The 23,512-nt window shown below is 38.5% G+C and overlaps 1 protein-coding gene across 1 annotated transcript; it reads right to left on the reverse strand.

Moving 5' to 3' along the window:
- Positions 1–17,591: 17,591 nt before the first annotated feature.
- On the reverse strand, positions 17,592–18,188 carry LOC145115038 (uncharacterized). Its single transcript, XM_079051185.1, has one exon. It carries the CDS (start codon positions 18,186–18,188, stop codon positions 17,592–17,594), a length of 597 nt encoding a protein of 198 aa, XP_078907311.1.
- Positions 18,189–23,512: the final 5,324 nt, after the last annotated feature.

Below are 23,512 nucleotides of genomic sequence, written 5' to 3' on the forward strand. Positions count from 1 at the left end.
TTAGTACATCTCCTGAGTTTTATGAATTCCATCTAAATGCAGAATGTGACACGTTGTTTCGTGATAAAACACTAATCAATTTGGAAAAGCTAATAGCTATTAGGAAGCAATGGCAAACCCTAAGAATGCTAATGACAAAGGTCTAAGGATAGTGAAATTCGGTCCGTGAAGGATAACCATGTTTGAAATTGGTTGATCAGAAGCCTAGTCTTATGCCAGTGGGTTGCAATTAGATATTCAATATGAAAACCACCATGGATAGGAATGTACACACTTCCAAGGCTAGTATGGTGGAAAAGGGTTTCACTTAGCCTCAAGAATTTGATTACGAGGAAACATTCTCACCAATAGCTGAGAAAAAGTCTATTTGGTTATTTGTTACCATCGCTGCCTTCTCTGATTATAAGATATGGTAAAACGGATGTTTAAATGATTTTCCTTAACAAGAAACTTTGCATGGATGTATGACACATCCTGGAAATATTTTAACATACAAAGTATCCAAATAAAGTGTAAGCTTGAAAAGTATATGGCTTGAACAAGCATCGTGTAGTAAGAATCCGTGCTTCAGTGAGAAAAGTAAAAGAGTATTGTCTTTCTATAAGTCTAGACGAGTCTTGAGTACATGTCAAAGCTAGTGGGAGTGTCCTTGTCATCCCGATGTTGCATATTGATGACAACACTGTTTATAGGAAACATTGTCCCTAAGTTGCAAAGTGTAAAAGTTCAAGAATTATTTTTCTGTGATGGAATTAAGGGAAGCGACATTGATACTTGGACTTCGGATCTAAAAGTATAGATCGAAATGTTTATTAGGAATCAACCAAAGCACATATATGAATAATGTGCTGAAAGGTTTCAACATGGAAAGTTATAAGAATGGGATTGTTCCTATGCATCATAGTCGGGAGTTGAGTGAATCTCAAAACCTTTGATCTAGTCATGAAAATGATATGATGAATCGAGTTCGACATGCTTCGGATATATGAACAATCATGTATGCTATGATTTGTGCTTGTTTTGATGTCTTAGATGCCCTTAGCATCGTGAGATTGTATCAGAAATTTGCGCGACTGAATCCCTAGACAATTATCAAGAAAATTTTGAGGTATTGAAAGAGACCAAAAACTAGTTGCTTCTAGACAATAGATAACATAATTATTAAGAGCTATAGCGAAACTAATTTTTAGGGATGACTCTGTGTCATAGTCTAAATGGACATGAATTTTGAATTGTAGTGTAATTACATTAAGTGCAAGTGAAGTATCCAAGGAGTGTACATGGACTAGAAAACTTCATAGTTGACATTGGAGTTGTTTTGAATAACAATTTTCCATTAGAAATATTATGAGAAAGTGCAGCCGCGTTGAATAATGATCCTTGAGATCACATATGGTCAATGCATAGAAGGAGGAAATTCCACTACATCCAAGATAAAGTTGAGGATGGAGATCTAGTTGTGAAAAAAAAATATTTATGATGATTCGTTCACAATACTAATGTAACGTCCACATTTCTCGCTATACATTAATAATATGATGTAATAGTTAGGGTCAACAATTGTAATATTTTTGAAGTAAATAAAGAGAATTATTTGAGTATTATGTCTTCTATGTGTAGTTATACGTAGTATACGTACTTATAGTGATATAGTAAAAATAGGAATAAAATACGTATCAAAACAGAATAATAATTAGGACGAATATCCTTGATGAAAGATGAATAGTCAAGATAAGGATTTCGAAATTTAAGGAATGCTGAAATCTGACTTCGTATGAAGAAGTTATGCTTCTTCGAAGTTTCGCGATTAAACCGGCACGACTCCGCGTATCAAAGAAAGTAAATTTTTGATAAATTACTTTTTAGACTTAGTGTTCCAAACGAAATACGTAGTAATCGTTAAATTGATAGCGTGATATAGAGAACGTCCAAATCTGACTTCGTGAGAGGAAGTTATGATTTTTCGAAGTCCCGGCGTAGCAGTGCGGGAACAAAAATTGAATTTCAGAATGGTAGGTTATTAGAAATAATCTGAACGAGAATTGAAGATCTCGTCAATAGGATTTCGTCAATATAGTGAACATCGAGAACGGAGTCCGTATGTAGGAGTTATGATTTTCACGGCGAATTCAACAACCTAAGCCTATGAAAAAATATAATTTTTTGATAGAGTGAGAATTAGCTATTGGGGTCTAAAGGAAAGTTGTAGATCTCATTGAGATCTTTCCGGAGATATAAAGAACGTTGAAAATGAAGCTTGTATGAAGAAGTTACGCCATTTTGAAAATCTAGAAAATTGACATGCGAAGTCCGCGGCGCGCACGATGACGTGGCACCGCGAGAAAGCATCATGTGGCCATGTCGGGGCGGCCCCCTTCTTCTGAGACATACCGACATGGAACAAGGAGATTTTGACACATGGCATCTTCTAAAAAGGCATACACAAACAAATACGGCGACGACACGTGGCAGAAGCCCAAAGGAGCCAGCAGAGCCATAGGGTGTGACGCGCTCCCATACATGTGCGGTGCGCTTAGCTTTTCTTGGCTATAAATAATGGCCTTTGTATAAGCATTCAACCCTACACACTTTCCCTCTCGAGCAATCTTCACTTTTAGGCCATTTTCCCTTTGCTTTTGTGTTCCGGCGAATCCCTGCAACCCCTAAGGTATTCAACCAAGTAGGAGCCCTATGAGTACGATTTCCAAACTTTGGTCAGGAGGAACCTCCGTAAGTTAAGATACACTCTAGTTATTTCAGTGTAACTTACTATAAGGTCACACCTTATGATCTGATGAGTTAAACACCTTACACGCTGACCGCGAGAGCCAGCGCCACCATTAGCACCAACGCCAGCGCCTCAAGTTCTTATCAACGTCAACGTATAGATAGTAATCTTATGTAATCTTTGTATATTAGGCAATTATATGAATATGTATAGAATAGATAGCAGATACGATATATTGGTGATAAGGATATGTTTATAAGTATATTAGATAGAATCCTTTGATTAAAGGGATATACTAGTATAGTTTAGTATATATTCAACATTAGGGTGCAACCCTAATGTGAACCTCTTGGTGACAATCTTTCTGACATTCAATTTCTTTGTGAGAACAACCTTTCTTGGTGAAAGACATCTTTGTGATTAATTCGTGATCTTTAATTTTTTTGTTCTTTATTTGGTTTAGTTAATTTTTTCTTTGTTAATTATACTTGAAGTGTATCCAATCGATACAAACTTTCAATTCGTATCAGAGCAGGTTTTTGATACACTCAAATCATCATGTCGACCTCTTACAATCCTAAATCGTCTGCTCTTAACAAGATCTCTCCTTTTGATAAACTCAACTATATTGCTTGAAAATCAAAGGCCATGGATGTTCTCGAGATCATGGGCTATGACATGTTTGACATCATCAACAAGCGGTCCATCGTCGTTATGAATCAATCATCCAATGATGATGCATCCAATAGTGAGTGAAAGAAGAAATATGTACCATGATACAACAAGGAAGAAAAAAGGGTGTTAAATCTCGATGTAAAGGCGAGACTTTTTATTGGAAACTCACTCCCATTTTCTGTCTATCGTTAGGTTCAAAACTGCTCAACTGCACAACAAATGATGAACACACTATCATTTGCGTTTCATGAAGAAAATGTCTCAGACGACGAAGCTCCAAAATGTAAGTGTCTCATGGATCAGATCGTTGAATCTCACATTGATGCATTGAATGGCAACGTTGGAACTCTTGACGTTGATCTTTCTCAAGCTGCCACAGACCCTAAGTCTGACTGGGAATCAACATCAGCGTATCAGGTAAAAAATCTTGTTAACTATTCTTCCATCGAAAACATTGAAAAAATTGACATGAATGATCACTTGCGTTTCGATTTATCTGTTTCAAACAAAGAAAGATCTTCTCTCAAAATTAAGTTAAAAAACTCAAAGAAAAACTCTCCTCTTTCAAAAAATCTCTTTCTCTTTTAGAAAAGGAAAACACTTGTATCTCACTGACCAATAATTTTCTTCAATCTGAAAAGGAAAAAGTTGTTGATCATGCTAGATACACTTAACTTATTTTAAAAAATTGGGCCTCTTCTCACTATAATGTCAGCAGAATTATTAATGATCAGATTCCTGATCAGTGTGATAAAATTCTTGGAGGCGGTATAGAAGGTGTTGTCTCCTTAATCAAAAAGGTAGAGACTAAACAAACCTTTTATAACGCTGATTGTCTAGAGAAATATTTTAAAAATAGATTTGTAATTACTTGTTTTATAAATCAAAGTTTAATTGATACTCATTGCGTTACTGACTCTAATGGTAACACCAAATGTGTATCTCAATTATCTGATCTTGATCCTTCCCACCAACCTCCTCATCGTGATTATGTTCTGCGCTCCACTAATACATTGCTGAAATGTCCTATATCTAATGGTGAAGTTCATTCGGTAACGAAATTCTTATCATTTTTCCTCGGTGCTCTGTTAGCAACTCTGAATTTGGAGATCAATCAATGTCTTCTAGTCCAGATGACTCTTCAATATCTCTTGAGCCTCGTGACAAAGTGTCACCTGAGCATACCATCGACGACATTCCTTGGTCCAGAACTAAACAAAGAATTTTAAAATCAATTGATCAAGATTCTTTAGATTCAGTTGTCAGAAAGAAACCAAATTACAATGTTAAAAGAAAGAATCCTGTAACCAGAGTTTGTTATCGATGTGGTGATGCTTCTCACAAAGTTAGCGAGTGCACTTTTGAGAAAAGCTTCATTCACACTGACAACATCATGATTCGAAATGATAAGTGGATCGAAAAGGGAAACTCTTTAAATTGTCTTCTGATGCTTGTTATAATAGTTTTTCTTAAGTGACCCATTGCAAGATGGGTCAATGTAAATTAATTCTATATTTTAGTTTCAGGGTAAAGAACATACTTGGTATTTAGATAGCGGTTGCTCAAGACATATGACCAGATTAAAGTCTCTTCTGGAAGATTTCATAAAGAAGGATAGTCCTACTGTTACATATGGGGATAATGGAAAAGGAGATACAAAGGGATATGGAGCTATCAAGTGCAATTCAGTTGTACTCAAGAATGTCTCCTACGTGAAAGGTCTTTAGCACAATCTCACTTCAATCAGCCAACTATGTGATGATGGTTAAAAAGTTTCCTTTAACAAGAAAGAAGGAAATTTGTTGATGAAAAGAATGTCACTATTCTGACTGCAAATCAACAGAATGGCATTTATGTCCTGGATATGTTCTAACTCTCTTCGTCGCAGCTTTTTCTCTCGTGCTCAGTCTCATCTAAATTTGTTGTAGAATAAAAGGTTATCTCACTTGAACTTCAAGAACATATCAAAGATTTCTAGGAATCAGCTTGTGAGATGAATTCCTAAGATGTAATTTGTCAAAGATAAACTATGCTCAACGTGTGAAAAGGGAAAGAAAACCAAGTCCTCATTCAAGCCAAAGTCATGTTCTTTCATTATCAAACCTCTTCATCTTCTCCACATGAACCTTTTTGGATCGGTCCCAATTAAGTCAAGGGTTAAGAAGAAGTATACTCTCGTTATTGTGGATGAATTTTCAAGATTTACTTGGGGAGTCTTTTAAGGAAAACGAGTCATGATGCTGATGAAATCATTTCACTCATTAAGAAATGGGAAGTTGTTTATGATCATAAAGTCAGGCAATTACGTAGTGATCATGGAACTGAATTTAGAAACTCCTGTTTGGAAGACTCTCACTCAATCTCAGGAATTTCTCAAAACTTCTTTGTTGTTAAAACTCCCCAACAAAATGGCGTTGTTGAAAGAAGAAATAGAACTCTCATTGAAGCTGGAAGAACTATGGTCGTTGAAGCTGGTATTCCTCTGTCATTTTGGTCTGAAGCTGTCAACACTGTGTGTTATACCCAAAACCATTCCGTCATTGTTAAGTGTCATGGGAAAACTGCTTATGAGCTACTTAAGGGGAGGAAACTTGACATCTCCTACTTTCATGTGTTCAGGTGTGTTTGTTACATTTTGAATCAAAGAGATCAACGATCTAAGTTTGAAGCTAAATCCAATGAAGGAGTGTTTCTATGTTATTCTAGTGTGTCCAAGGCTTTCAGGGTAATCAATCTTTCAAGGCAAACTGTTGAGGAAACTGCTCATGTCACTTTTGATGAAGACTCATTCATTCTTGTTCGGATTGATCATCCTTCATCCATTCTGAATGAACTTACTTTCATTCCTTCAGACCATGTTCCTGATTTGTTGCCAATTAACATTGAACATGTGGTGGTTGTCGAGGCCAACAAAATTAATAACCCTAAATCTTCTACACTAAAATAGTGTATAGTGGTTAAGGGGTCGAATCCACGAAGATTGGTTCAATTTTATAACTCTATGAAAAATCTCTTTGTAAAAATACTTGTAAAATGACAATAAAATTAAAAATGGGGGTTTTGATCTTTTCAAATACTTGAAATAAACTAGAATTAAACTAAGATTTAAATGGACACTTTCAACAAAAACAAGAGCTTGATATAAAATCAATAAGAGAAAGATGGTTGACTTAAGATTTCCTCACTTTGACTTTTTGATGAACATATCATTAGAATCTAATGGTGCAATACTTGTTTTAAATCCTTAATTTGGTTATAGTAATCCAAGAAGCTTGAGATTACCTAAACTTTTCTTAGTTGTTAAAATGGTTAGAGAAGCTCATAACAAGTCCCTTAGTCAAAGTCATAATTTCCATTAAGCATGTAATTAGTGAAAGTCAACTAGCATTAAGAACCAAAAAGTCACCAAATCCAGTATGAGTCAAATGCTTTCACTACAATGTTGGATAAAATGTTTTCATGATTGTGTGAAGCAAAACTAACAAAAAAATCATATGTTGCTTGCTAATTTGAGGATCTTTTACTTAATCAATAAATTAGCCAACTAATCACCACAAACACATTTAAACTCATGAATAAAAACATATAAGTAGTGATAATATGTTAAAACACAAAACATTCCATAAAGATTCAAGAACAAGTTTATGGGGTCTTCAATATTCAACAATTAGTCAAAGGATTTCACCAAAGTCAACCAATTTTGGTTTAGCCTAACATGGATAAACACAAGAAAACAAAGTTAGAAGAGATTGTACCAAACATTCAACAAGACTAATAGCAAAAATGGTGAAGTTCTTGAGGGTTTTTGGCCTTCCGAAAGCTCCAAAATCTCCAGATAGTTGTTCAAATTTCAGATTTCCAAGATAATCTAAAGTGGCACACCAACCTTCCCAATATAGAGCTTCAAGTGAAATTCCGAAAATGCCTCAGCAGGAACCCACGCCGGCCGCGTATGTGTGATGGAGATTGGGCTTCTTCAAATGTTGGGCCTCCACAACTTAGCCCTTTGACCCAGTTCGAGTCCAAACAGCTTCTAGCCCATTTTTCTTTAAGTTCACTTCATTTTAAACCCAATTAGCCTTTTCTAAACGATCCATAGCTTCCGTAATCGCCCGATCATCAATCTTCGCATACTCAAAAATTCTCCCGCATCTTGCAAATTTAAAGTCCAATTCTTCCAAGCTTTCAAGTAATTGACAAGCCCACTCCATGCATCACCTCCATAGCCATCAAGCCCAAAATCCTCGTCGTCCTCCAAGTCCAATTGCCTCCCAAAGATCCCGCTCCGCTAGTCTCCTTAAAATCTGCAATTATACTCACCAAACTAGAAAGTACCCAAAAGTGGTCATAAACTAACAAAAAGGAAAATATGCATGGAAATTAACTAAAATGTCAATGAAACATGCTAAAATAAACTATAAAAAGAAGTAAATAAAATGAAACTATCAAATCACCTGAAACTTAAACCTTACTTGTCCTCAAGTAAGACAAGACTATAATGAGCTTGGGATAAACTATCCTAAGAAAAATAAAAAGAATGGATAGAACCGCGGAACCTGACCACCGTTGGTCAACATGGTCAGAATTGATCTTACTATTATCTCATGACTTTTTCATCCGATGACAATGGAACCATAAACCACAGCTAGAACAACTCCTCTAGGTGAGTAAGGAGGGATGGTCAGTCGCAGCCCAATTGGAACATGCATACAATGAATAACATTTGTAGTAGGAGAAAGCAGTTGGACGAGCTTGTGTAGAGCTCTTCTTTAAGTGTACACTCTTATCACGAAAGTTGCATGATCTCACGTCTGTCGGCCACTCTCAAGTGTGATTGGGTTTCATCGCTCATGCACCGTTGTAGGAATCAATTCACTTAGTGTTGGCCCAAACCTCCCGTAGTATCCGACTCGACTGACTCCCTAACATCACCAAATTGCGAAAAAAAACAACTCGATCTATATACGATAAAACATACCTAAATAAATGAGTATCAAACAACGGGTCACCAAGATGTAGGAAAATTTGTTCAATAATTGAACCGGTGACCCATTTATGATAAACTCAGCTCGTAATAATAATAATAATTTTTTTTATCAAGAAAACTTTTTGACTCGAAATTTGGTTCCCAAAAGTATGTAAGTGGAACCAATAGGGTAATAATATAATCCGAATGGTCTAAGTGTGAAAATGACCATGTGTGGAACGTAAAGATGCAAGCTCCTTTTCAAACTTGTGATTTTTCAAAAATAATGAAAATGTCCGAATGTGGACTAAAAGACTCTCTAGAATACTAAGAAAATCCCAAAAAGAATATAGTGATGTAAAGAGACCTGATATGGATTCTACTCGGGGACAAGCACCAGTGCTTCATCCTAACGGTTCAAACATGATCAAGTGTGATCCTCTCGGCGGTATGGACCACAAGGCTAAGAATATCCATTGCTATAGTATATCCTATAGTGGTTATTATTGCATGCATAATTCTTCATGAAACTACCTGGCCATGATCACTTACCCCTTTAAGCTCCAGCATCTGATCCCAAGTATGAAGTCCCAAACTGCAGCTAGTGGTCCCGGTTCGATGTTTGAGATAGCAACAAGATCCTGTACCAATAATGATACAATAACTCTGAACCTGTTCCATGGCATCCAAGGGGGGGTGAGAATAAACAGACAACAAAAATGCATGAATTCTAATGCCCTAAGCTAAATGTTATGAAAAAATAAAAAGTGGAAAAGAAGAAAATAAAATCTTTTTGGAATTTTATAAAATAAAAGAAAAAAATGAATGCAAATTAGCCTAAAACTAAAATGATATGCAACCTAACTAAAAATGCATGAAAAAAAATAAACAAATAAAAGGAAAAGGGAAATGTCCCACCCCAAGCTTAAGAACAAGCATTGTCCTCAATGCTTAAGGAAAGGGCGGAAATGACCTAAATCATAGGGTCGGGCGGAGGAAAGTGTCTGTGGCGGTAGTGGTAGTCCCACATATCCTGGACCTGGTGGGAAGTGGGGGGAAGGACTGTTCCAGCCGATCAACAAGGGCCACCACATCCTGGATGGCTCGGGTGTTCTCCTGCGTCTGAGTATCGATGCGCTGAATGGTGGAGAACATTGTGGCGAACTGGTCAAAGAAGGCAGGGGGGAAATATGATAGGATCTCGTGTCCCCCCTGTGGTTGCGGCTGAGGCTGGTCAAAATGTTATGGAGGCTGAAAATGGTCATCTTCTTGATCAGCAGGCGGGGGTAATCGAATGGAATGACCCATTGCTCGGGGTCAGTTGGTTCAAAAGACCCAACATACTCATGAGGGAGAATGAGGTATGGCTGACCATCAAGATTCCATATGTGACCACCGTCTGATACGCGGATGATTTGTATTCTTCGGAGTACGTTGATGTCAATGCGAGAGGGCTCGGTCGCTTTTTCAAATGGAAGGGTGGAAAGATGAAGTTGAAATGGGAGTCTAGATGCAATGAGTATAATCAAGACTCAAATGAAAAAGTCCCCGGTGTCCATGGTGGTGGTGTTGAAACATTTGGTGAAAAAGAATGTTGCAAAGTCCGGGTTGGGTCCATTTTCACGAGTCATGCACCAAAGAAAAAATAATTCAGCTTTGGAAATTTGACCCACTTCGGAGCGGGCAAAAATGGTGCATGTAAGAACTCGGTGGGCCAGATGTAAACATGGATGAATGATTGAGGAAGCCTTGGAGGAAGATGATGAATATTGTGGTTCATGGGTGATTTGTTGCCAAAAATGGTGTTCGTTAAAGGCTGTGGGCCAAGGATCCTGTTGGGAGTAAGTATGGTCCACCAGGGTACCCATTAGAGCGTTGACGGCCCGAAATGGCAATGATCTACTCTCGCCTAGCATTTGGAAAGTGACGGTCTTCGTATCGTCATCAGCGTGGAATGTGGAAAGGAATTCCAAGGTCGGCTCAACGTAGGTGGTTGCACGATTATGAAGGAATTGACCCCAACCAATGTTGTCAAATAGTGCTTGAACTCCCTAGAGCACCCCAAGAGCCTCAAAAGACTCTCTATGGAGGAAATTTGTTGATTTCACCTTGCGCTTGTTCGAAATGAGAAAGTCATATGTTTTGCGGTTTTCACGATTCAACAAACGAAATGGGGGGTCATTGGATTTGCTTTTCGACCCGCCCTTAGATGAACTAGGTCCGGTTTTGGCACGCTTAGACATTGTGACACGGGACAAAAGATTTGACAATATTGATTCGTAATTTACACTAAATACCACACGGATGACAACACAATTCCAACAAGAACCGGGTATTCAATATGCAAATATTCAAGAGAAAGGAATGAATGTGCCCAATTTTCTTATACCCAGGACGAATTGTGGAAGCGGAATTAGAACTACAAATAAGATTCTTCAAAGCACACCCCAAGCTTATGAGTTTGCTCCGTGTTTTGCGCTTGAATAGCTAGAACGACCCCAAAAACATACCTCAAGATGATTTTCCGGCGACTAGAGTGGCGGCACTTAGAATTGGGGGAAACTTTTAGTGAGTTTTTGGGGGAATATTGGTATGGTTAGAAAGCCCTTGAGAAGAGAAACAAAACTCCGTGCTCGGAATCTCCAACGGTGGCCGGAAAATGTGAAAGAAGGCGGTGGTGGGTGGTGGTGGCGCCTGGAATTCCGGCCACGGATCGGACCAGATTTTGGGTGGGGTTTGTAGAGGATGAGAAATGGTGAAGAATGGCGGTGGTTTTGCGGGATTCCGACCGACAGTTTGATGGGAAATTGAGTTTTCGTGAAAGGTGGGTGTTGGTGTTCTTGAGCTCTAGAGAGAAAATGGTGAGTTTGTGTAGGGTTTGAATGAAGAAGATGAGTGGCTGGAAGTGCTTAATCCTTGGTCAAGAGAGGTCAACAGCCGGTCAATGTTGGTTAACTCATTAAACCCCCTGGTCAACAAAAGTGAAAACGAGTCAACAACTTAAAAACCCAGTCAACGACTTTCACGCGGGCGGGGCGCGGGCCGCACACTGGCCGCGTCTATTTTTCCTAACGTTTTTCTCGAGCGGCAGAGGGATCAGAAGGGAAACGCGATAAGGCACGCGGGACGCGGTTTTGCCGCATGGAGGCCGTGTGACCTGAAACGAAAAAAATGCTAAGTCTTTGGATGGACCTACGCGGGTAGAACTCGGGCCGCAGGAGCTGAACGGATTCGATGGTTTCCTTCTACGCGGGTAAAGAGTGGGCCGCATGGTACCCACAACAATGCTTACGCGGGCTGCGTACTGTCCAGGCTAATAACACGCGCGGGCCGCATGAACCTCCTGCACTTAAAAAAATGAGATTTTCCAAAAAAAATTGATTTTTTAGGCCAAAATGATCCCCGTAAGGCCCGGTTTCAAAATTTTGACAAAAGTTTGGAATAAAACGGGGAACGAAGGGTGAAATCATTAAAAAAATATATTTTTTAAAATCCCGAAAACGCTTTTTAAAACAATTTATTGAATTTGAGAAGGATGAAAACATAGCTTTCCAAAAAATGCCCTTCTATAACGTCTTTGGCGAGACATCCTCATTGCATGCTTCAACACATCGGGACATCCAAATGGATGATTTCAAGAGCATTAGCATTGAAACCTTCATAGAATGGCTTCAAACGATGCCCACTGACTTTAAAAATTTGTCCCGTCTTTTCGCTTTGAATTTTGACTGCTCCATGGTCAAAAGTCTTGATCACAACAAAAGGTTCAATCCACCTTGACCTTAGCTTTCCCGGAAATAACTTCAATCGTGAATGGTAAAGTAAGACTCTATGCCCTGGTTCAAAATGCTTCCGGGTGATGGACTTGTCATGGAAAAGCTTCGTTTTCTCCTTATAAGTCCTTGAGTTTTCATAGGAGTCGTTTCTCAATTCTTCTAACTCTTGGAGTTGAAGCTTCCTATGTCTCCCCGCCTCATCAATATTGAAATTACATTGTTTGACCGCCCAAAATGCACGGTGCTCCAATTCAACATGAAGATGACACGGCTTTCCAAAAACCAACCTAAATGCAGACATGCCTATCGGGGTCTTATAAGCGATCCGGTAGGCCCATAAGGCGTCATCGAGCCTCAAACTCCAATCCTTTCTTGTCGGATTCACTGTTTTCTCAAGAATACTCTTCACTTCACGATTTGAAACCTCCGCTTGGACGTTTGTTTGGGGGTGGTAAGCGGTTGAGACACGATGGGTCACGTTGTACTTTTTCAATAAAGCTTCCATAATCTTGTTGCAGAAATGCGTCCCTCGATCACTAATCAATGCCCTAGACACACCAAATCTCACAAATACATTAGATTTTAAAAAGTCGATAACCGTTTTGGCATCATCCGATCTTGTGGCTTTGGCCTCAACCCATTTAGAGACATAGTCAACCGCGAGAAAAATATAAACGTTGCCAAATGAGACGGGAAATGGGCCCATGAAATCAATCCCCCATACGTCAAAAACTTCACAAACAAGGATTGGATTTTGTGGCATTTGATTTTTTTGTGAAATGTTTCCTATCCTTTGGCACCGTTCACAAATTTTGCAAAACAAATAACAACCGCGTGACATGGTTGGCCAAAATAATCCACACTCGAGAACTTTTCTCAAAGTCCGGTTAGGTCTGAAGTGTCCCCCACAAGCAAATTCATGACAAAATTACAAAATAGATTGATGTTCTTGTTGGGGTACACATCACCTAATAATTTGATCGGGACAATGTTTCCACAAATAAGGTTCATCCCACACGAATATTTTGCATCGCTTTTCAATTTATCTTTTTGAGCACGTGTGAATGTGTCGGGATACCTTTTCGTGACCAAAAAGTTAACGATATCGGCATACCAAGGAATAGATTGAGTAAGGGAAAATAGATGCTCATCCAGAAACTCGTCCCGTAATGGGAGAGGAGTTTCGTTTGAAGTGATCCGGCTTAAGTGGTCGGCAACAAGATTTTCGCATCCGCTCTTGTCCCGAATCTCCAAATCAAATTCTTGCAATAAGAAGATCCATCGGATGAGTCTTGGCTTTGCATCTTTATTCTTCATCAAGTACTTGAGGTCCGCATGATCCGAATACACTATAACTTTGGTGCCAAGTAGATATTACCTAAACTTCTCCAAAGCGAACACTATGGCCAATAGCTCCTTCTCTGTGGTAGAGTAGTTGCTTTGAGCATTGTCTAGTGTTCTTGACGCATAGTAGATCACATGAGAGGCTCTTCCATTCTTTTGACCCAAAACGGCGCCAATAGCATAGTTGCTTGCATCACACATGATTTCGAATGGGAGATCCCAATTTGGAGCTTGCATGATGGGAGCGGATGTGAGAAACTCCTTGAGCTTGTCAAAAGCTTCTTTGCACGCCTCATTAAACTCTAAATCAACATCCTTTTGCAAGAGTTGGCACATTGGTCTTGTTATCTTTGAAAAATCCTTAATGAATCTTCAGTAGAAACCTGCATTGCCCAAAAAAGAACGAACTTCCCGAACACAAGTCGGGTAGGGTAAGCTTTGAATAACATCAATTTTAGCCTTATCTACCTCAATTACTTTATTTGACACAATGTGACCCAAAATAAGACCTTGACTCACCATAAAATGACATTTCTCAAAATTTAAAATGAAATTTGTTTCAATGCATCTTTTCAAAATTTTGGTGAGATTGCTCAAGCATTCTTGAAAATAGTTGCCATACACCGTGAAATCATCCATAAAGACTTCAATTATATTCTCGAAATATTCCGAAAAAATACTAACCATACAACGTTGGAAAGTGGTCGGGGTATTACACAATCCAAATGGCATTCTCCGGTGAAAGAACCCCTTTCATACTCGACACATTGTTACTCCAAGTTACTCCAAAACATGCTACATGTTTATTCAAAAATAATATTTTACATTGATAATTTGATTACAAAAGACTGGATACAAACCGCCTAAGTTTTAGTATATTACATAATTTTCCAGGAATTTATACACTAAATACAAAAGCTAAAATAATATCTAATCTACATCTTCTAACAGTATATGACTATACTGGATGCTTATTACCTGCAATTGTTAAACACTGAGAGGGCTAAGCGGTGACGCTTAGTGAGTTCATTAATAGATACAATATAACGTTATGCCATATATATATATATATATATATATATATATATATATATATATATATATATATCGATATGACAGAAACAAAGGGGAACAAAGAACAATAAAGGCAGATGAGTATTATATGATATGCTTTCCATATCAACAAATAATCTGATTCAAAGATTTACAATCAATGAGACATAACAATTTCAATACTTGATATACATCAATAAGACTTCAGCCCAAGTGGCACAAAAAATACAATTTCAGAATATCATTTTGCTAGAATACACAGGCTTTCAGCCCTATCTTAGCATTCTGCCAATGCCAAAGTGATGCTTATGCCATACACTTCATGACCAAAGGCTACATACCAGTACCCAAGTGATGCTTATGTCATACACTTCGTGGTCAAAGGTATAGCTCCGTTAGTATTCCGTTAAATACAAGTCATGCTTAACATAGCCAAAGGTACAAAACCAGAATAATACAGGAAAACACATTGAACATATAACACATAACATACAATTGTTCCTATATATTGAACTCACCGTGAATTAATCGATTGATAAAAATGATAATTTGGGCAGCACTTCGCCTCTAAAAATGACTTTCTTTGATGAAAACGGGGAATTTTAGTTGAAAACCGGCCTTACGCGGGCAGGGTTTCGACTTGAAAATATGATTTTCTCGAGAACTTCGGAGCGTCGGGACTTGCTTCGAGTGTCGGGGATGATATCGGGACCTCGGGGGTTAAAAGTAGCTAGAGAAGAAGTAGAGAGTGAGAAAGAATAGATTTTGTAAACAAAAACCCGGAGGTCTTGCTTTCTATTTATAGTAGCTGAAACCCGAATTACGTTGGGCGTAATCTTCAAGTACGTTGGGCGTACAGCTTAGTGCGTTGGGTGTACCCTGATGCATGGCATCATACGTGTCGAATCTGCGTGATACGTGTCGATTGCGAGGAATAGGCGACGTGGCCAATCTCGGACCGTGAACACGAGTACGTTGGGCGTACTCCGAATTTCCAAACTTCAAAAATTCATAACTTTCGCGTACTAGCTCCGTTTTTTACGTTCTTTATATCCACGTGTAGGTGAGATTATACTCTACAACTTTCGTTTAGACTCCGTCGGCTAATTTTGAATTCATTTTTAATATTATATTTTTAACGGGCCAGGACAGGAAAAGTCCGTTAAAAATTCATAACTTCTTCATCTGACGTCCGTTTCCTTCTGTCTTTTTACCGTTGTACTACTATTGACGAGACCTTCAATTCTCGTTTAGGTTGTTTCAGCTAAAAATCACTAGATCTTTATTTCGAGTTTTTAGCTATATACTGCTATACTGAAACTTATAAAAATCATAACTTCCTCATATGAAGTCAGATTTGGACGTTCTTTTTATGAAATTCTCGATTGAACGAATAATACGACTTTCATTTAGATTAGTAAAGCTAAAAAGTTGTTTATCACAAACTCACTTTTTACGTTATATGGCGTCGTGCCGGTTCTGTCGCGAAACTTCAATAAGTCATAATTTCTTCGTTATAACTCGGATTTCGATGAGGTTTTCGCCTAAATGTTTCTAAAGAGATAATTTACAACTTTCAATAAAATTATTTTTTTTATTTCCAACTTAAATTTCACATTTTCGTTAATTTCAATAGTTGACATTTGATTGGAATCTCATAAGACTTCCAATACTTTTTTGAATGATTCTAAACATAGTTTTACTTCAAATCTCACAAAACTATCTTATTAGAACTCATTGCTCAAAACCATATATTACTTAATAATATTCATTTTAAAATTAACAAAACACGATAACTGAACGTGTATGTTACATCCGGTATGCAAAAGTACCCAATGGACATGTAAAGGTTGTCTTTTCTTGGTCTTCCGGTGCCACCGAGATTTGGTGAAAACCGGAATACCCGTCTAGACAACAATAATGAGATTTCCCGACCAACCTTTCTAACATTTGGTCAATGAAAGGTAATGGGAAATGATATTTTCTTGTGCTTTCATTGAGTTTGTGGTAGTCAATACATACTCTCCACCCGTTTTGCACGTGGGTGGGGACCATCATACCTTTGTTGTTCTCGACTACCATGATTCCCGTCTTCTTTGGCACAACTTGCACTGGGCTCACCCACTTGTTATCTGAGATTTGATAGATCATTCCCGCATCAAGGAGCTTCAATATCTCTTTCTTGACCACTTCCATCATTGGCGGATTCAACCTTCTTTGCACATCCCGACTTGGCTTGCATTCATCCTCCATTAAGATCTTGTGCATGCAAGTAGAGGGGCTCGGTCCTTTAATATCTGAAATCGTCCAACCCATTGCTTCTTTATGTTCCTTAAACACCTTGAGGAGTTGCTCTTCTTCAAATTCGGTTAGATGGGTCGAAATGATAACCGGAAGAGTCTCATTTTTTCCCAAGTAAGCATACTTCAAGTGTTGAGGTAGGACCTTTAATTCCAATTCGGGGGGTTGAACAAGGGATGGTGGCAACTTTGTATGGGTTTGGGGCAACTCGATTTGCTTGACATCAAATCTTGTAGATTTCTTCACCTCTAATCTATTCACCAACTTCTCAACTTCCGGGTCTAAAGAATAAAACTTTAATTGTTCGGCTATTCTCCCACTATCAAACCCCTTACTTAGGAATATTTCTAACATATCACTATTAGACAACTCGAACAATTCTTGGGTTAGTGGCTCAACAACATCAACAAAGTACAAAGATGAAACGTCACTAGGATATCTCATAGCATCATAGATATTGAAGCTTATTGTTTCACCATCAAACTCCATTGTCAAACTTTCCCGCATACGCATCGATTTTCATCCTAGCCGTCTTCAAAAACGGTCCCCCAAGTAAAATTAGAGCCGACTTGGAGGACACTTGTTCTTCTAGATCAATCACATAGAAATCCTCCGGGAAGACCAATTGGTTCACTTGCACCAAAACATCTTCTAAAACACCCCTAGGAAAGACACTTGATTTGTCCGCAAGAGAAATTATGACACCGGTTTCACTTAAAGGACCCACATTCAATGATTCATATACCGACTAAGGCATGACATTGATAAAAGCACCAAGATCGAGCATATTGCTACTAAAAATGACATCCCCAATCTTGCAAGGAACCGTAAACATTCCCGGATCTTTGCACTTGGGTGGGAGTTTCCTTTGTAAGACCGCGGATTCATTCTCGTTCATCAAAATCTTTTCATTCCCCTTCAATTTCCTCTTGTTGGTACAAAGTTCCTTCAATAACTTTGCATATCTAGGGATTTGCTTGATTGCATCAAGTAAAGGGATGTTTACCTCCACTTTTCGGAAGGTGTCCAAAATCTCTTTCTCCTCCATATTCTTCTTTGAAGTTGCAAGTCGGGAGGGAAATGGCGGTTGTGTGGCTATTGGTGTCACTAGAGGGATAGTCTTCTTTGAGACTCCAGTTTGTGTATTATTCTCGACAGTAGGATCTTCAATGGGAGTGATCTCTATTTCTTCCTCATCTTCCCTTGACTTCTTCTTTGTACTACTCTCTCTGGTTTGTTTGCCACTTCTCAAAGTCATTACATTGACATTAGGATTCTTTTCGGTTTGAGAAGGTAATTTTCCACGGGACTCCAACTTGCTTATAGATGTAACTATATCTCCCATTTGCGCTTCAAGGTTGGAGATACTAGTCCTTGTCTATTTTTGGAATTGTTGGGTACTAGCGGCTAAGGATTTGACAATGTCTTCAAGAGACATTCTGGAGCTACTCGGTTGGGATTGAGGAGGTTTTTGGTGATGATGTGGAGGGTGCGGTTTGGTTTGATAGTGTGGTTGTGGATGTTGGTAGTGAGGTTGTTGTGGTGGGTAAGAAGGTCTAACTAATGCATTTTGAGGCAATGGTCTTGGGTTGTAGTTCATATTGGGATTTGGCTTCCAACTCGAATTATATGCATTTTGGTAACCAGATGGTTTGTTGTGGTAATTTTGGAATTCTCCCATGGCATTCACGTGTTCCGCATCTTCTTGGAGAATAGGACACATACCCGTAGGATGTCCCATTGTTGCATATATTCCACAAAACATCACGTGTGGAGTTTTTCCCATGGCTAACTTTTGAACAACGAATGTTTAATCCTTGAGTTGAGACTCTAGATTCGATGTCCCCACTTCATTGACTTTTTGTTGAGTTTCTTTCTTCATATTTTGGTGCGGGCCAAAATGTTGTGAATTTGCGGCTATGGTGTTGAAGAGTTGTCTTGTTTGTTGTGGAGTTTTGCCAAAGACATCTCCACCACTTGAGGCATCAACTAGTCTTCTCTCCATTGGCAACAATCCCTCATAGAAGTGTTGAATGAGGAGTTGTTCCGGAATTTGATGTTGTGGACAACTATAGCACAAGTTGTTGAACCTCTCCCAATAATCATGAAAAGTCTCATTTTGACCTTGGCGGATTCCACAAATCTCATTTCTAAGACTTGAGACTCTTGAAGCGGGATAGAACTTGTCAAGAAAAGCTCTTGCCATGTCGGTCCATGAGTTGATTGACCCTGTGGGAAGATAGAATAACCAATCCTTTGCTCTATCGGCCAATGAAAAGGGGAATGCCCTTAGCTTGACTTGGTCATCGGTTGACCCTTGTGGCTTCATACTAGTGCAAATAATATGGAACATCTTCAAGTGTTTATGAGGGTCTTCATTCTTTAATCCATGAAAAGTTGGAAGGTGATGGACTAAACTTGACTTCAATTCCGAACTTCCTTCCAAAACGGAGTAATTGATACCGGTTGGAGTTTGTGTAACATCGGTTTCCATCATTTGCCTCAAGGTTCTTTCAGGAGCTTCTCCTCCATCTCCTGTTGCAATTGGTTCAATAATAGGTGGATTTTGTTGTAAGGGTGGTGTTTCGGTAATTTCTTGGCCAGGGTCAGGGCTAGAATTGGGTTCTGTATCACTTGATGAAACGGTTTCAACCTTCGGATCCCCGTGAGGATTTGAAGTTTGACCATATTCTATTCTCTTTTCCTTCGCCAAACGTCTTGCTTCTTTTTCAATTTCCGGATTATAAATCAAAGCACCTGTACGTTGAGATCTGGGCATAGAGAAACAAATTGATTAAAAATAAACCAATCCCCAGCAACGGCGCCAAAATTTGGTAGTTGTCTAGGCCAACAAAATTAATAATCCTAAATCTTCTACACTAAAATAGTGTATAGTGGTAAAGGGGTCGAATCCACGGAGATTGGTTCAATTTTATAACTTTATGAAAAATCTCGTTGTAAAAATACTTGTAAAATGACAATAAAGTAAAAATGGGGGTTTTGATCTTTTCAAAAACTTGAAATAAACTAAGATTTAAATGGACAATTTCAACAAAATCAAGAGCTTGATATAAAATCAATAAGAGAAAGATGGTTGACTTAAGGTTTCCTCACTTTGACTTTTTGATGAACATATCATTAGAATCCAATGGTGCAATACTTGTTTTAAATCCTTAATTTGGTTATAGTAATCCAAGAAGTTTGAGATTACCTAGACTTTTCTTAGTTGTTAAAATGGTTAGAGAAGCTCATAACAATTCCCTTAGTCAAAGTCACGATTTCTATTAAGCATGTAATTAGTGAAAGTCAACTAGCATTAAGAACCAAAAAGTCACCAAATCCAAGAGGAGTCAAATGCTTTCACTACCATGTTGGAGAAAATGTTTTCATGATTGTGTGAAGCAAAACTAACACAAAAATCATATGTTGCTTGCTAATTTTAGGATCTTTTACTTAATCAAGAAATTAGCCAACTAATCACCACTAACACATTTAAACTCATGAATAAAAACATATAAGTAGTGATAATATGTTAAAACACAAAAAATTCCATAAAGATTCAAGAACAAGTTTATGGAGTCTTCAATATTCAACAATTAGTCAAAGAATCTCACCAAAGTCAACCAATTTTGGTTTAGCCTAACATGGATAAACACAAGAAAACAAAGTTAGAAGAGATTGTACCAAACATCCAACAAGATTAAGAGCAAAAATGGTGAAGTTCTTGAGGGTTCTTGGCCTTCCAAAAGCTCCAAAATCTTCAGAGAGTTGTTCAAATTCGGATGTCCAAGATAATCTAAAGTGGCACACCAACCTTCCCAATATAGAGCTTCAAGGGAAATTCTGAAAATGCCTTAGCAGGAACCCACACGGGCCGCATGGGTATCTTACGCGGGTCGCGTATGTGTGATGGAGATTGGGCTTCTTCAAATGTTGGGCCTCCACAGCTTATTCCTTTGACCCAGTTCGAGTCCAAACAACTTCTAGCCCATTTTTCTTTAAGTTCGCTTCATTTTAAACCCAATTAGCCTTTTCTAAACAATCCATAGCTTCCGTAATCGCCCGATCATGAATCTTCGCATACTCGAAATTCTCCCGCATATTGCAAATTTAAAGTCCAATTATTCCAAGCTTTCAAGTAATTGACAAGCCCACTCCATGCATCACCTCCATAGCCATCAAGCTCAAAGTCCTCGTCGTCCTCCAAGTCCAATTGCCTCCAAAAGATCCCGCTCCGCTAGTCTCCTTAAAATCTGCAATTATACGCACGAAACTATAAAGTACCCGAAAGTGGTCATAAAATAACAAAAAGGAAAATATGCATGAAAATTAACTAAAATGTGAATAAAACATGCTAAAATAAACTATAAAAAGAAGTAAATAAAATGAAACTATCAGCATGTTGTTCCCAATGTTGATCAAATTGTCAACTCCTAATCTAACTTTGAAGATCAGCCTACAGTCTCTGGAGAAGCTGAGCCATCTAATCAGGAAGAGTTTGTTCCAAATAATACGAATGAATGTTCTAATCCTGGAATTCTTCGAGATCATCCTGAATCTCAAATCATTGGAGATATAAGTTCAGGTATTCTCACTCGTAGCAGAGTCAGCAACAACTTTTGCATGTTTGTGAATTTGGTCTCAATGATTGAACCAAAGAATATCGATGATGCCCTGAAAGAAGCTGATTGGATCAAGGCTATGCAGGATGAGCTGAATGAATTTGAACGACATCGTGTATGGACTCTTGTTCCTAAGCCTCAAGGAAAAACTATCATTGGCACTCGCTTGGTGTTCAGAAACAAGAGGGATGAAGATGTGATCATTATTAGAAACAAATCAAGACTTTTGGCTCAAGGATTGTGTTAATTGGAAGGGTTAGACTATGATGAAACGTTTCCCCTTGTTGCTAGACTTGAAGTAATTCATCTGTTTCTTTCTTTCGCTTCATTCAAGAACTTTAAAGTCTATCAAATTGATGTTAAGATTGCCTTCCTACATGGGGATCTTCAAGAAGAAGTCTTTCTAAACTAACCTCCAGGGTTTGAAAGTGAATAATTTCCAAATCATGTATATCATCTTGATAAAGCTGTCTATGGTTTAAAGCATGCACCCAGACCATGGTATGACACATAGGCAAGTTTATCTTCTGGAGAGTGGATAGAAAAGAGGAAAAATTGACAACATTTTGTTTATCAAGCATTCATGATCTCATATCATTCTTGCTCAAGTTTATGTTGATGACATCATTTTTGGATCCACTGATGAGAAACCAAGTTCTGAGTTCGCTTAGGTTATGACCAAGAGATTTCAGACGAGCATGATCGTAAAACTAACGTTCTTTTTAGTTTTGTAGGTTAAACAACTAACTGATGGAATCTTTGTTTGTCAAGCTAAATACATTACAAACATGCTGAAGAAGTTTGGTTTTTCTGATATCAAGCCAACAAAGACTCCAATATCCTCATCAGTGTCTATTACCGTTGATCCAACTGGCGTTGATGTAAATGCAACCCTGTACCGAGGAATGATAGGTTCACTACTCTATCGTATTTCCAGTCGTCCTGATAATATGTTTTCCACCATATTGTGTGCACATTATCAAACCAGTCCTAAGGAATCTCATATTCTTGCTATAAAAAAGGATCTTTCATTACTTAAAGCATACACCCAATCTTGGGTTATGGTATCCTCGTGATTCTAAGTTCAAGCTGGTGGGATACACTGACTCCGATCATTGTGGATGTGGCATTGATCGTAAAAGTACTTCAGGAGGGGCTCAAATGCTTGTAGATAGATCGGTAAGCTGGTCTAGCAAGAAGTAGACATTTGCGGCTTGCTCTACTACTGAAGCTGAATATGTAGCCACTCGAAGGTGTTGTGCTCAGATTCTATGGATTCATAATCAACTCTTAGATTATGGTCTACACTTTTCAAAGACTCCTATCTGATGTGACAACACCAACACCATTGTAACACCCGGACTCTGGTACGCATTTATTTGCAAATTATTCTTATTTGAAAGGCTACTCGACGAGTTGGAAGCCCCAGACTCGTCGAGTAGAAGTTAGTCTTGGACGCGGGATTCAGCCACCTACTCGACGAGTCAAGAGCTTTGGACTCGGCGAGTAGGCCTGGCAGAGTGAAACCCTAATTTCGGGGTTTTGCACCCTCTTTAAGCATCTTAATCCCCACCCCTTGGCCTCATTTACAACCTCCTTGTCCCAAACGCTAATCCACGAAACCCTAGATCCTTCCTTGAGTGTGTGAGCCATTTTGAGTGATCTTTGTGCACTTTTGAAGCTTGTGGAAGAAGAAGAAGAAGATAGAATGCTCAAGATGGAAGGAGTAGATCCAGAAGCTACACTCCATTTGCTACATTTTCTGGTAATCAAGTCTCTAACTTGATCATTCTTTTCTTAGATCTATTTACTTCCATTTTATGAGGGTTTTGGTTCAAGAACCTTGGTCTTTGGGATTTGGACGTCCCAAGTGACTTATATTTCAGATCTAGGATCTAGAAGGGGTTCTATGGCATAAAGGTGCAAACTTTATGACCATGGAAGCCCCATGCAAGCTTATAAGCATTAATATGGCCTTTTTAGACATAAGAGGCCATACATGGAAGGAAAGCTAGGAACTTTACGTGTCTAACTGATGTTCAGAGCC

This window comes from Lactuca virosa, chromosome 1 (genome assembly GCF_052849685.1).
Source record: "Lactuca virosa cultivar CGN04683 chromosome 1, Lactuca_virosa_CGN04683_v6, whole genome shotgun sequence".
In the NCBI taxonomy this organism is placed as follows: Eukaryota; Viridiplantae; Streptophyta; class Magnoliopsida; order Asterales; family Asteraceae; genus Lactuca; species Lactuca virosa.

Coding starts and splice junctions, on each gene's coding strand:
- LOC145115038 (XM_079051185.1), bottom strand. CDS start 18,188: ATGGGAGATATAGTTACATCTATAAGCAAGTTGGAGTCCCGTGGAAAA.